Raw genomic sequence first — 14,205 nt, forward strand, 5'->3', positions numbered from 1 at the left:
AGCTCAGTAGTTGACAATGATGTAACCGTTTTGCTAATCCTCATGAAATGCTGCAGCTCTTGCTGCTGGAAGTCTCTGCCTCCATCCGAATCTTATCTGGAAGACAAGTGAACATTTTATGTAGTAAACCTATGGCACACATACCCAGGCAGCACGGTATGTTCGCCATAAGTTAACTGAATGTACCTGCAGCTTTCCTGTTCCCTGTGAGCATGAGGCCCTGGTAGAGTTCTTTAGCAGGATTCCTCCGTGCCAGCTCTTCCCCATGGAGCCAGATAAGCAGCATCCTGTTCCCATGCTCCTGATAGTTGCGCTGACCTGTGCACAAGCACGCAGAACTGACTTATCCTAGGACATTACTTTATAACCACAGTCCAGGGATTTGAGAGGTTTATGTTATAGTATTTGCTGCCACATGCACATGAAAGCCTGTCCTGTCAGTGTGTGAGTCGTGGCACCTGTCCACTGCTCCTCGATGGCAAACACTTGCTCCGTAGTAAAGCCCCAGTGTTCTGCCAGTCTTTTCCAGGCTCCTTCTTTCAGGAGCTCATAGGCCAGGCGCCAGGCCATCGTACGGAGCGGCTTGGTCTCAAAGCGGTGGTCGAGTTTGAACGTTAGTGGATACTCGCTGTGAACACTCTCATTAAGCTCAGGGTCTGCCTGAAAGGGCAATTAAATCATGTCAGCAGACTCATAAAGGCCACAAGCCCCATAGAACCACGAGGCATAGGAAGAGATTATTGGCAAGACACTAACGCACATGATTAGCAATATGAATGCCGGAGTTAAACATTTTGAAAATCAATAATGGAATAGAATCAGGCATATCTTTAATTAAATTTATGGTAAATTGTCAGACAGATGCCTTCTATTCTGTACGGCGGATCCTTTAATAGCATTAGAGGGGATTCACCTAATGGAAAGTGACGTTGGGAAATGAATCATTTTTGATGAATGTAATTATTGATCTCAAAGCCTCAAGAATGGATTAAAGCACACATGAAACTCGTATGAGGTACGAGTTTCATTTCTCACCTTTTTCCAGGCGTAGTATCTTTCTGCTTTGATGATCATGTCCACAATAATCACCTCGTTCGCTCTGGCTGCAACACCCAGTGCTGTCTTACCTTGCTGCTCCGGATCCGACAAATACACAAATTGAAATAGAACCGTAAGAAATCACATTTATAATAGAATATTTCTTACATTTGTGTGTCATGGTGCTGCATGGCTTAAAATAATCATATGTTTATTTGCCCTAGAAGTAGAGCACGTTAGAAATTGTGCAAGTTCTTACTCTGTCCTTGATTGTTAGATCCAGCCCGGTTTTAAGAAGCATTTCCACAACTTCGATTCTGGCAAGCTCTGCAGCAAGATGCATAACAGTCTGGGACCTCTAACAATTCGTAGCGAAGGAAATCACATTACAATGCAGTGAGCATTTTCCTAGTTTAATGCCGTATATATATATATATATATATGTGTGTTCTCAGACAGCTTATTTTATCGTGTTAAGGGGTGATCATACTTTATCGGTGACGTTTATGTTGCTGCCCGCCTGCAGTAGAGAATGGATGACAGGGATGTGACTGTTCTTCACTGCCAGGTGAAGAGGTGATTCTAAGTCCTGACAGCAAAAACGAAGCGTTACTTAACACGAGGCTGACAAGCACACTGCTAGATTAGAAAAAAAATATCTAACTATATCTAAATTGTGAAAATGATTGAAGGCAGATGATGTGCGTTACCAGAAACCTTTACTGAGGGAATGTAGTGCTGCCCCCTAGCATGTGTTTTTTGCTTACCTGATTTTGAAAGTCAGGATGGGCTTTGTACTCTAAGAGGAGCTGGACAAGACTCGTCTCTCCTCGTTTTGAAACTGGATGGAGAGCACTGCATTTGGCCTGCAGGGGAGAGTGAACTCAGCTATATATTCCAAATGCAAAGAATTTTATTTCTGACGTATTTCAATGCTGACCTAAGGATCAACCTTTTAATACATGCTATAGCATAGTGTCATTAACGGCAGGGTACTAGAGGAACAGCGTAATTATTTGAGTTGCTATAGTGTCTTATTGTACCTCTGTGAGGAGGTTGGGGTCACAGCCAGCCTCCAGCAGGGTCAGAAGACATTCTTCCTGTGCGTTGTCTGCAGCCTGGTACAAAGCTGTCTCACCATCCTGCAACACAAAGGGATCCATCAATTAAAAACCTTAGGTAAACCCCTTTTAAAATTTAACAGGCTCACAAAACTAGTAGAATTCAGAAAATTACTGGTTTATGCTGATTAATCTTGGGCAGCATTAGCAATAAAAACAGCTAATGTGATTTTAACTCATGTTTGTGTTGTTATAGTAACCACTTCATGTTTGATGCGTTTTAATTAATCTAAAGTGGAGCCACCATCTAGTTGTGGATTAGCCAGTGAGCCCGCTGTGACAGAGAGGATGCTTAAACTGATCGTCTACCGTATTGACTTCATCCCGAGTATCGAAGTTCTGCAGCAGCAGCTGGACGGCGTCCAAGTGGCCGTTCCTGGCAGCTAAGTGCAGGGGCGTGTCTCCTCTCTGGCAGAAGGGAAGGAGGGACACAACTGGCATCAAAGAAGTGTTTGACTTTGAGCTTTCTTTCAGGGGAGACACAGAAACGTGCAGTCGGGCACGTGCAAGCATAAATACGCTGTGTGTGGATGCAAGCAAGCCCACAAACACACACCTTGTTGGGCTTCATGGTGGCCATGTTGTACGGCTCTATCAGCATCTCCAGCATTTCAACACAGCCATGCTCTGCCGCCAGCGCAAACGCCCGGTGCCCTGACTGAAATATGAGAATTGAGGAACAGATAAACGTGTGTGTGTGTCCTTTAGAAGAAAATATACAGCTGATTTATTAACCTACCCGATCTTCTCTGTCTAGTTCTTTCATCTGTAGGTCGTTAACAATATACTCAACAATTTCAGTGTGGTTGTTGATGGCAGCACAATGCATAATGTTCAGTCCTTCCTGAGGTTAAAAACAAAAAAAGTGAGTCATAATTAAGGAAACATTCATTCATTCATTCATCTTCTGTAACCGCTTGTCTTCTGGAGGGTCGCAGGGCGGCTCGAGCCCATCCAAGCTGTCATCGGGTGAGAGGCGGGGTACACCCTGGACAGGTCGCCAGTCCATCGCAGGGCTAACACAGAGAGACGGACAACCATTCACACTCATTCACACCTATGACCAATTTAGAAACACCAATTAACCTGGGAGGAAGCTGGAGTACCTGGAGAGAACCTACACAGACACAGCGAGAACATGCAAACTCCGCACAGAAAGGCCCCAGTCGCCCGATGGATTCAAACCCAGAACCTTCTTGCTGTGAGGCAGATTTGAGATTTGTAGCAAAATGTAATCATCCAGGTAAAAGAAATGAATCAACATGCCTGAGCTGGGTTCATGTTTTCTTGACATGCCGGGCATAACAGTTAGAAGTTAGAAGCAGCAGAAGTGTTACGTTACCTCATTCTCAACCTTCTGTTCAGCCCCGGCCCGCACTAATAATTTCAGGATGTCCAGACTGCCAAACCAGGCAGCCAAATGAATGGGTGTCACGCCGTACTGCCAGACACAGAGCACATAATGGAAAGTTGCGCTTACTTAAACTATTGTGTAAGCTATTGTCATTGGCTCGTGTCTTCGGATGCGCGCACTCAAACCCCCCCCTCACCTTGTCCTTTTGATCCACTTTGACCCTGCGCTGTAGCAGAAGCTGAACAGCTTCCTTGTTCTTGCCAGCCACCGCATAGTGAAGGGCAGTCCTGTTATGCTGAGGCAGACAACACGATCAGTGTATTATTTAATGCATTTAGTGAAGGGCTCTCCAGCATGACGTCATCAAATAACGCAGGGCAACAAGGTGTTTTGTCTTTTTAGACCCACCACATTCTTTGCATTGGCGTTCAGCCCTCTTCCAAGAACCTTCATGGCCTCTACGTCATTCCTCTTAGCTGCTTCTATGAACTGCTTCTCTGCCTCAAGCACTGCTCAACAAGGTAGACAGGAAGGTTGTACGTACATATGATCATTTATAGTTTATACTGTATCATGTAAAATACACAACAGCATGAGCTAGGATTAAAACAAGATTATGTCAAAACCCACAACAGCAACTGAGTAAGTGTGCACCTCCTGTCTTTATTTTAACTTATTCACACACCCATATAGCAAATACACTCACAGCAAATACAGAGTTTCCTAAAGGAAACTGTCGTGCAACACAGTGAACAGCTAATAATTAACAGTATCGGAGACTTGCTCTAACATTTGGCTGCTCGGCGTCCTATGCTTTTCCTGTTGTGTACCACGGCGTATTCATATTCCCCATTTTACACGTCGCATGTGTATGTTGTCTACTCACACATCTCTTTGTCGTCAAAGCTGTCGTCCGTCTCCTTGTCCGAGTTCTTGTTCAGCACAAAGTCAGTAAAACCCCTGATAGTCTCCGGCCTCATCCACTTCCGAGGGTCTAGATTCTCCTTCTTGGGACCGTGCTTCTTGATCATCTTCCTCAAAGCCAGAGCTCTTCTTTCCATTGGGAAGCCGTTCCAGTGACCTCTTTGTGTAACCAAGGCGGGCTAGGTTTAATAAACAGTAGGAAAAACACACAGACAGAAAAACAAACGCTATTTTTTCGCCCGTGCAGTTTTAGCTCGTTATGGTCTTCAAATATCAAACAGGGAGACTTGGAATGAAAGTGTACTCCTATATCTTAACGCTGCGGGGCTGATCTTTGTTTGCTTTACCAGCTCACGCCCTTGAGAGGCCCGCCAATGGTGACGGAGGATATTTAAAATGACACACTTCACCTGTTATGTGACTACAGCTTTATCTGGCATTGAATGACATAACATATATTACAAGAAGCACTTCTTAACTTTAATTTCTAGTGTTCAGTGTTTACTAAAGATTATCATAAAGCCCCTGTAGTCGTTTGACTTGCCTGTCTAGGGAAGACTAGTTACATATGCTCTTTTTTTTTTAAAGTGATGAGTCAAGCCTCTGGTCACAAACTTGCTTTAAACTAGTTTGATCTTGTGCTTCTGCAGTGAACAGTGTAGTTTAATTCAGGTTCAGGGAGAATAGCTGGGTACTGATAAACGCGTCAAGTTCAAAATAGAAATTTATTGCAACAGTTCACATGATAGAAACATTCTCTTATCTTCATTATTAAAGCTGATGTACAGCATCATCGCTGACACAATAAATACAACTTGAAATGGCTGAAAATAGAATAAAAATAATTTAATTGAGATAAATTTAAAACACACTAGCCTGTATGAAAATAACTTCTTCTGTTCAGCACACATTAAATATTAGGCTTACGTTACATTCATTCACTTATTACCAAAAATATGTCATTGTCATTTTCTTTATGGCTTAAAAAAAAGCGAAATATTTTATGTAAGTGCAAATTCTTAGCTTCTTATTTCAGCAATCCTGATTTTTGTGCAGAAACTTTAAACATGGCTCTGTGTGCAATCGCTGCGAGGACTGTGCTGCAGACGACGACAGGTGACTATGACCTGAAGAACTTGTCAATGGTGTTGCAGCGGCCGAGGCTTTTAGGCTTTTTAGAAGGAGGCGAGGAAGGCGGGTCCCGTCTGAATCGTGAAACGGAAAACAAGCAGAAAACATCATTTGGCATGAATTTGAATTAACGTGACTTTACACACAGCACGGAGAATGTGCAAAGGCCGCGCGTCTGACGTTTTGCGAAGTAGAAATCTGTAAACGAGCCGTCTCACCTTTTGCTTTTCCCTTTGCTTGCTTGCCTTGGCAGGAGATGTCCCCCGTCTGCAAACAGAAACATACGCTTCATTGTTATCTCTTCGCTGAAGGGGAAAAAAGAAAAAAAAAAAACATCCATTGAGGAGACGCACACAATTGCTGCAGCTCTTCAGGGACATAAAGAGTGCAATTTCTGAGGCAGGCTTGTTTAAGAGGAAACCGGGGTGCACTTCATTGTAGGAAATGAATAGGTGAGAAAGTGATTTAGCCATTTCCAAGGCCCGGGGGAAAAAGGAGTCCCATGGGGTGAAATGAGATGTCTTTTCTCGGTCTGAATCAATACGAACTTCTCGCGCAATGTCGCTGTCGGTAAATAACGAGGTCATAGGCCACTGACACCTTCAGGAATACACATTCCTGCTGTTGACGGCAAAGATGTCATACAGCCACAGCTTATAGGCATCACTAACGGGATGGTCAGGAGGTCGTCAGCAGAGAGAGGTGTATTCTCAGACGTACAATCCACGCAGGAAACAACAGCACATATGACTTATACAGTACACAAAGAACAGGTAAAAAGACTAGAGTCAATGTTTTTTATGATAGCAAGTGATAATGTAAAGGGGATCTTATATTGTGACAAGCCTACCAACAAACAGGTCGACACTGTTAGAGAGTAGTTGGGGTTTTTTGTCTCCTTAGTGCTCAGTTTGGGGATTTAATGCCTGGGTTGTTCAAATAAGCTTGAGAAAATTAAAAACATTAGGACAGAGACTAATAAAATAAAATATTCACCGATCAGGCATAACATTATGACCATTCCTATTATTGTGTAGGTCTCCCTTGTGCCTCCAAAACAGTTGTGACTCATCAGAGAATGGACATGGGCCTTCTGAGGGTGTCCTGTGGTGTCTGGCAACAGGATGTTGTTAGTGGAGGCCTTTGAGTCCTGTGGGTTGAGGGGAGGGGCCTCTGTGGACCAGGCTTGTTCCAGTGCATCCCACAGATACTTGATCAGTTTGAGATCTAGTGGATTTGGAGGCCTTGTGCTGTTCTTCATGTTTTTTGAGTTGTTCCTTAAGCGTTTTTGTGTGTGTGTCTGTGTCAGGCTGCATCCTGCTGGGGGATGGCTGCTGCCATCAAGGAGTGTTATTGCTATGGGGTGGGGGTGCCTGGTCTGGTGTAGGTGGGTGGTTCATGTCTAAGTAACATCCACACAAATGCCAGGTCCAAAAGTTTCCCAGCAGAACATTGAACTGTCACAAGATGATCAATGTAATTCACTTCTCCCGTCAGTGGTTTTAATGTTGTGGCTGATCAGTGTATATATTACTCTGAAATCCATTAGTAATTGCAGGTTTAATGATGAAACACAATGAAAAAAACTACAAACTCACATTCATTTCAAACTCACACTTACCTATAGTCTTGTTGTTTTTAACTGGAGATGGATTTGTGGAAGATAACGTCTGTCCCCCCAGCTGATGTAAGACCTCCTGGTTCAGGCAGAGGTCGACGTGGTGGTTGAAGACAGCGAGGTCATTCGTGTCCTGGGTCTGCTGACATATTGGGCAGACGAGGACGGGACCGCTACCATTACATGACCCGGCCTGTTCCGAAGCATCTGTTTCGTTGTTGCCATTAGTCAACAAAGCCTTCTGAACAAAATGGTTTTCTAAATCGTGTTGGCCTTCCTGGGGACAAACTCTGTTCGACTCCAACTCTTCACTGGGTTTTGATTCTTCTCTTTCACACTCTCCCCTCAATTTTTCCACTACTTCACATTCTTTATCTGACTCCGAGTCTGAAATTGCGCTTTGCTTTGGTTTTCTAGAGGCATCGCTAAGGCAATAGTCTATGTGCCTGTTGAAGAGATTTAGATCGGTCGTGTCCACCTGCCTGAAACACACCGGACACGTGAGGGCGTCTGACTGTCTCCCACCACAGCCCGAGGTGGATGCGTGGGCCTGTACAGGAGAAATAAAGAAATTTTCTGGAAGATCTGACGCTGCGCCGTTATTCTTGTTTGGTTTAACTGATGACTCTTCATCCTCTTCAGGACCAGTGCCTGTAGTCGTAATCATAGAAGTGTTTTCCTCACGTTCTTCCTTCTGCGGGCTTTCACTCTCCGCCTTGAGTTGCAGTCTTTTGGCATAAGCTTTTTGGAAGAAAGACTGTTGGGGTTCCTCACCAGCCTGGTTCCTCTCTAACTGCCTCTGCTTACTCCGCCAAGGAACTTCCTCTTGTCTCTGGCACTTCTCTGCCAGCGGAGGACACAAACTTGGCTGGTTTTGGGAGGGGTGATGGGCCAACTGCTCCTTTTCAAGGGTTTGAGGCATTGCTTGAGAGGAACCAGCAGGATCTGCCTTGCCTGGTTGAAGGAAGCCAAGGATGCTCTTCTGCAGGGGCTTTTTGTCATCCGAAGCGACAAAGGCAGAAATTCTAACACCTACAAGCACAAAAACAAATTATGTGGAGAAAACTTGAAAATGAACGCCGACTGTGTTATTATTTCCACATGCAGTGTGTGTCACACATCATTTAGATTGATTTCAAGCTAGTTGTATTAATTGATGTGTCAGTTATGTTGCTATATCTAATTACCCATGAGCCTCAGTCTGAGTGGCTGGGGGCTTTCATTTTCTATTTCCGTTTTCAGTAGGTCCTTAGCAACAGCAAAGATCTCATCCACTGTAGCAACAGCATACGGCAGCGTCATCGCCCTGGTTTTCACCTCGAAGTTCACATTTTTAAGCTTCAGGGTTACAGTTTTACCCTTGGGGAGAATGAGGAAAAGATGAAATCTATATTAGGAAAAACATTTAAGGACATTTCTGTCTGCTTTACAACATCCTCCTAATTACTGACATAATCAATGGGACTGTATGGAAGGGCTGTAAATAGAAGAGAGATGGAAATCTCTCTCTTATCGGTGATTGATTTGTCAGAATGCATTTGGTGAGTTTTCATAGTAATGTGATCATCTCCCAGGGAGATACTTCCAAGGCTGATAGTAGCCCCTGCTGTCTCTTTAATGGCCTTCCATTTCCTCCAGCTATCAAGGGCACATCAGGACCCAGGCAGGGGGGTGATGACTGTGCCGAGCCATCAAGTCCTTACTCTATCGATTCAGAAGGAATGGACAGGTTAAGGTAATTGTGTGAGATTCAGTTTGGAGTCAGGCTGATTCCCGGAAGACCAAAAACAAGATGGGCCTTTTTTTTTTTTTTGTGTAACCATTTTCTCTTTACCTGTATGGCTACGTAATGTTGTTCAAATATATCCCCAATGCCAGTTCTTTTTGAGTATTGTGAGACAGTCACATTGTTTTGATTCACAGCAGTTATGAAAGGAGGTAACCTGTGTAAAAGTGTGTTTGTGTTGAAAAATAAATAGAGGAAAAACTCATTTAGTACCTTCAGACCTTCTCTCTTCATGTCTTCTGCTAAGTCTTCACAGATCTCCTTGCAAAAAGACAGCTGCTCCTCAGCTTTACTCAGCTCTTTAAATGTCCTGTTAATGTAACACATAAAGAGAGAGTGGGACACAGATGAGTCAAAAGGATGGACACTAAAAACTAACAAAAAAAATAAATCAACCATGTCAGAGTCTATTAATTTCAACAAACAAACCTTTCTGTGCTCATGCTTTTTCTTTCTTCGTGCCTATATGAAAGCAGAGACAACAAATATCATCTCCTCTGTCCGAATAAGGTTATTTATTTTTTTATCATTCAAGTTTTTCTGAATTTTATTAACCAAGCATAAGCTACCTTGGTATAAATGTGGAGCCCAGACCCAGAGAAATCTGCATGAAGTGATGCCAGGAAGACTCAGAGAACAACAACGACAGCAGCGCCATCTGCTGGCCCAGATGGAAACAGCTGCTGATGCCCAGAGCGTTCAGCATCTTCTCACTCACCTTCCCTATGCCACAAACCTGGAGGAAAGACATCAACAACACATCTTTACTGTCTGAGAATATCGTGACAGATTTTCTTTCAACCATCTTTGCCACGTCTGTAACACATATATAAAAACACACAACGTAATGTTTGCATCTATTTAATGAAATTAATGAATGTCAAAATTTACGATTAAAGAAGTAACAGGAAAACCTTAAACATGCAATTCTATGTGTGGGACGCAGGAGTAATTAATAACTAGAGGATTACTGAGGAATTTTGTACGAGGGAAATAAAAAATAACACTAGAGGAATGCATTGTGCTTGATTAATGCAACTATTGACTGCACTTATTTAAAAACTTTAAAAGCTCTCAGTGAACCAATTTCAGTTTAATCTTCAGCTGTTGAAAGTCACTCAGATTCTGGACAAATAAAACTCAGAAGATCCAAAAGAAATCTGAAAGTTGAGATGATCTGACTGATTTTAGCACATCTTATTTTTCCAACAGCTACTTGCTCCAAATACTGAAGGTCCTGATTCAGAACCCAAAAATGAATATATTTTTACGATATGATAAAATATTTAGCTGGCAGATGGATGGTATTATGGGACTTTCACTCTACTCCAGTTGTGGGAACTAAACTCAGCAACAGAGAGATGCATTTTTTAACACATCAAAAATCAGCAAGGGGTAATTTTGTTCATGGCATTAACATTAGTTAGTGAGAACTGACATGATCTGCTTCAATGAGAAGCTGCTACCGAAAGGTTCTGTACACTGATCTGTGCTAAGAAGAGAAGCCTTAGTGAAAGGCGCTAAGTGCGTTAAGTTGACGCAGAGGCTACGGCGACAACGCAGACTCTAGCGCCATTGCTGACATGCACCTTCTCAGAAATGTAACTACGCAACGTGGCAACGCAGAGTGCAAGAGCTGTAACTGGTCCACTTGGTAGTAGTGTATTTCTGCTTTAGTATTTCCGGCTGCTTCTCATTCTCCGCAATTTTCATATCCATTGTTTTAGATCAAAAGATGGAACACATTGAGGAAAGGTTAACTGAGGAGTTGCGGAGATACAAGCATTTCGTCTTCAGCAAAATTTCGCCGGAAGCGTTTGGGCGGTGTTTTTCCAGAGCGAGCCGGACTGACGAGCACACAAGTATAAATGGCTCGCGCTGGCTATGTGCGTAAGTTACAGCGTCAATGTCCCACAGTACTCTAAAAGAGGCTTTATTTGTCAAGACCTACATCACATTTCCTCACTATAAATTCCAAATTTCATGCATACAAATGAAATGTTCCCACTGTAGAGGCCTATAACTATTCCACAGAAAACTTATGTGTACTGTACTTTGCGAACTGGAAGATTCTGGATGAAGTCCATCACTGCCTCTCTGGTGGAGGGCAGTCGGTACTGGCCGTTGGGCTTGTTCTTGTCACTGCACACTTTGGCAAGCATCATGTTCGGAGCAATTCCTAGAAAAATAGAAATGTACGGCTGGTAAAACATCCACAGTGTCGAGCTTTTGACTTTTCAGACTTTTACTACTGTTGTGGTCAGACTAGTTGGTGCTTGTTACAGTTTATTATGGTATAGGAATTCATGGCACTTTTCCGTCACGAACATCTGTCACGATTCTGGATGAAATTTGTTACAGTGAATACACTGGAGTCCCACACACACACACACACACACACACCTCTGAACATGAGTAGTAAGCACCACTTCACAAAAAGCCAAAATGAAAAAATCTGTCTCCAAATCCTTGCTCTCATTATCATCTGCTCACAAATTCACTGCTTTCCACTGAAAATTGAAACACTGGCTTCACTGGCATCTGTGTCTAATTCCATAGGACAGCATGTTGTGTGTAACATTCGGTTTGAAGTTTGACCTGTTCACACTGGAAAACTCAGAAGATCTGATATTAGAAACATTTGAAATAATAATGCGGAAAAAAAATGGATCTGAGCAACAAATCTAAATTGAGCAGAAATTACAAGACGACACAAAAAAGTATACTGTTTTCTTAGTAACATCATTTGCCCCTTACCTGCGCTGGCAGTCAGCATGGTCTTCTGCTCAATGCGGAAGCGCATCTCTCTCACAGCCTCCTCAACAGATGTCCCGAACACCTCGGACGCGCCACCAGCAGCACAGACGCTTCCGGAGGGCGGCAGAGAGGGAGAGGAGCTCGGGCTGTCCTCAAACAGGACGGGAGAGAGGTCCTTCATCTCTGGCACTACCTCCTGAGGAGTCTCAGCCTGCTCTTCTTCTGTACAGAAAGAAAGTGATTTCACACAATCAGCAGATGGTTTTCTGACTCATGAAACTTCCTTATATAATAAATCCGTGCCTGTGGTGCGGTAGCGATGTGTGCGTGAGGACTCTGGCCAATGCTGCCTCTGCTCCAGGTGGTCTGTAAAATCTAAATAGGCTTCATCCAGGCTCATCGGCTGGAAGTTAGGGTCATAGTCTGCAAAAATCTCCCGGATCTAACAAAGAGACACAAATTCATGGGTATGTGCTCGGGCCCAAAAAGGGCAAAAGGGCTTTTGTCGGCATCCGCTTTGGCCCCGCTCTTACCTCTTCACTCACAGCTCTGTATTTATCAAAGTTAGTTGGAACAATGACTAAGTTGGGGCAGAGTTTCTTTCCAATGAATCCAGGCATGGCAGCTCGGACCCCATATTTCCTAGCATGGTAGTTGGACGTTGACTGAAAAATGAGAGAAACAGAAAGGTGCATGTTATAAATGGCCATGATTTGTATAAATATATTTATAATGGAAGGTACGCTTGAGGTTAATATTTAGGTAAATGTGCATTAGCATACTCAACACGGTCTGTTTCTACATATACACATACACCTACTCTTAGCAAATGCATAAATTAACTGAGAAATTCCTGTCATAACACGATATTTTAACCCACCAGCATACTCATGGATCCTACAGCCATGGGCTTGTCCTTCAGCTCAGGACAGTCTCTCATCTCCACAGCAGCGTAGAAAGCGTCCATGTCCACATGCACAATCACACGGCTTAGATCGCGACTGCTCTCCAGCGATGAGGCCACCCCGTCCACCTGCACGCAGAGGTTCGACACATACGTCTGAAATGTGTTTTCATAAAGCTCATCGTACGGGAGACTGCTGCAACCACAGTGTAAGAATAAGCACTGCCTGAGGTCCTTTCCAAACATCAGCATATCTCAGCACTGCTGCTCATTTTCCGCCACGGCTACGGACCACCTACATCCTCTGGACAATACATCTGTGTGTTTCTCAAGAATTTTACTTATTAATCGTGTCATTCTGTGAAATATTTGTTTTTCTCAAGTACAATAGACTCTCATGCGAGTTGTCAGAATACGGTACATAACTACATACAGTTCAACTTTAGTTACTTAACTTAGATTTGGTACAACTTTAAATATATCTGTCCTTTGATATATTTGCTGTTTTATATTATTATAACTATTTATCTCTTCTTATTTCTTTATCTAACTTGTATTTTGGCACCATCTTGCCATGCCACTGTACTGCTACTATAACACCTACTTTCCGATCAATAATGTCTTATTTTATCTCTTATGTATCTGCGTCTGTGTTTGAATAACATCCCAAAAGAAAACTTTAATCTGGTGAGTCCATAATGTGTCTTACCTGAGCTTGTGCTTTCTTTAACTGCTGCTCTGTGATCTGTGCCTTTTGTTGCATCATTTTCTCAATGCGCTGGTTGACCTGCTGCTCTCTCTTCAGCTCATTCTCGTAAAACTTAGATCCCTGCGATGGAAAGGAAGGAAAGCACGACGAAGAGTTATACGAATTCTACCACGGCTGATATTTTTTAGCACTATATGTCATTGCACACGGGATACTGGACACAAAGGAGTATGGGATACAATCTGTAAAAGAGGATGTCACAGTTTCTGTTATCCACAGCCCACTATAGCTTGATTTCTGCTTCTCCTCACATCCTTTATGTCTTATTTTGATGGTTAGACGGATGACTCAGATCTTCTCAGAGACTGTTTGTGAGGACAACTAAACAAAACTGAAAGAATAAATGTCTTAGAGGTGTGAGTGCTCACCTTGGACGACTCCATGATGATCTTGTTGATCTTGTCCCTGTCAAGACCCTCCATGCCAGCCTTGTTGTCATTGAGAGCCATCCTGGAGAGGAAGCCCTCCTCTCTAGTGGATGCGTCCCCATTGTCCATCCTAATGAATGGAGACTTCGTAGGAAATTAGTCGCTTATTTTTTTGGCACTGTGGTCCAATTAATAACGATCTGTTGTAAAGTTGATCGATAAAACTCTAACACATCTCTTATCGCCGCCGTGCTGTGACAATCTCACCGAAACGACATCGCTCAGCTGTCTTGTCCGTAGTCTGGACATGTTTTCAAAATAGTGACGGCGGCAGTTTTGGCGGCACTTCCGGGTTCAGACGTCACGATAGAAAAGGGCGGAGTGTTAAACCGGCACGTGATAATGAATCATTTATTTATTACCCTAAACGGTGTT

At 43.1% G+C, this 14,205-nt stretch overlaps 2 protein-coding genes across 2 annotated transcripts; both read right to left on the bottom strand.

Annotated features, from left to right (window-relative positions):
* Positions 1 to 2: 2 nt before the first annotated feature.
* Positions 3 to 4,836, bottom strand: ankdd1b (ankyrin repeat and death domain containing 1B). The gene is made up of 15 exons (XM_084550897.1): positions 4,400 to 4,836; positions 3,922 to 4,022; positions 3,710 to 3,808; positions 3,502 to 3,600; positions 2,899 to 3,003; positions 2,716 to 2,817; positions 2,469 to 2,567; positions 2,082 to 2,180; positions 1,806 to 1,904; positions 1,529 to 1,627; positions 1,298 to 1,396; positions 1,036 to 1,131; positions 459 to 660; positions 187 to 318; positions 3 to 96 (listed from the first exon to the last, which is right to left on the bottom strand). The coding sequence occupies exons 1-15, from the start codon at positions 4,572 to 4,574 to the stop codon at positions 41 to 43; spliced, it is 1,662 nt and encodes a 553-aa protein (XP_084407023.1). The 5' UTR covers positions 4,575 to 4,836; the 3' UTR covers positions 3 to 40.
* Positions 4,837 to 5,129: 293 nt separating this feature from the next.
* Positions 5,130 to 14,193, bottom strand: polk (polymerase (DNA directed) kappa). The gene is made up of 14 exons (XM_084551945.1): positions 13,771 to 14,193; positions 13,343 to 13,462; positions 12,610 to 12,762; positions 12,263 to 12,394; positions 12,033 to 12,171; positions 11,730 to 11,951; positions 11,027 to 11,151; positions 9,542 to 9,708; positions 9,402 to 9,434; positions 9,186 to 9,282; positions 8,374 to 8,545; positions 7,190 to 8,218; positions 5,787 to 5,835; positions 5,130 to 5,642 (listed from the first exon to the last, which is right to left on the bottom strand). The coding sequence occupies exons 1-14, from the start codon at positions 13,897 to 13,899 to the stop codon at positions 5,558 to 5,560; spliced, it is 2,652 nt and encodes an 883-aa protein (XP_084408071.1). The 5' UTR covers positions 13,900 to 14,193; the 3' UTR covers positions 5,130 to 5,557.
* Positions 14,194 to 14,205: the final 12 nt, after the last annotated feature.

Source organism: Chelon labrosus (assembly GCF_963514085.1).
Source record: "Chelon labrosus genome assembly, chromosome: 9".
Lineage (NCBI taxonomy): Eukaryota > Metazoa > Chordata > Actinopteri > Mugiliformes > Mugilidae > Chelon > Chelon labrosus.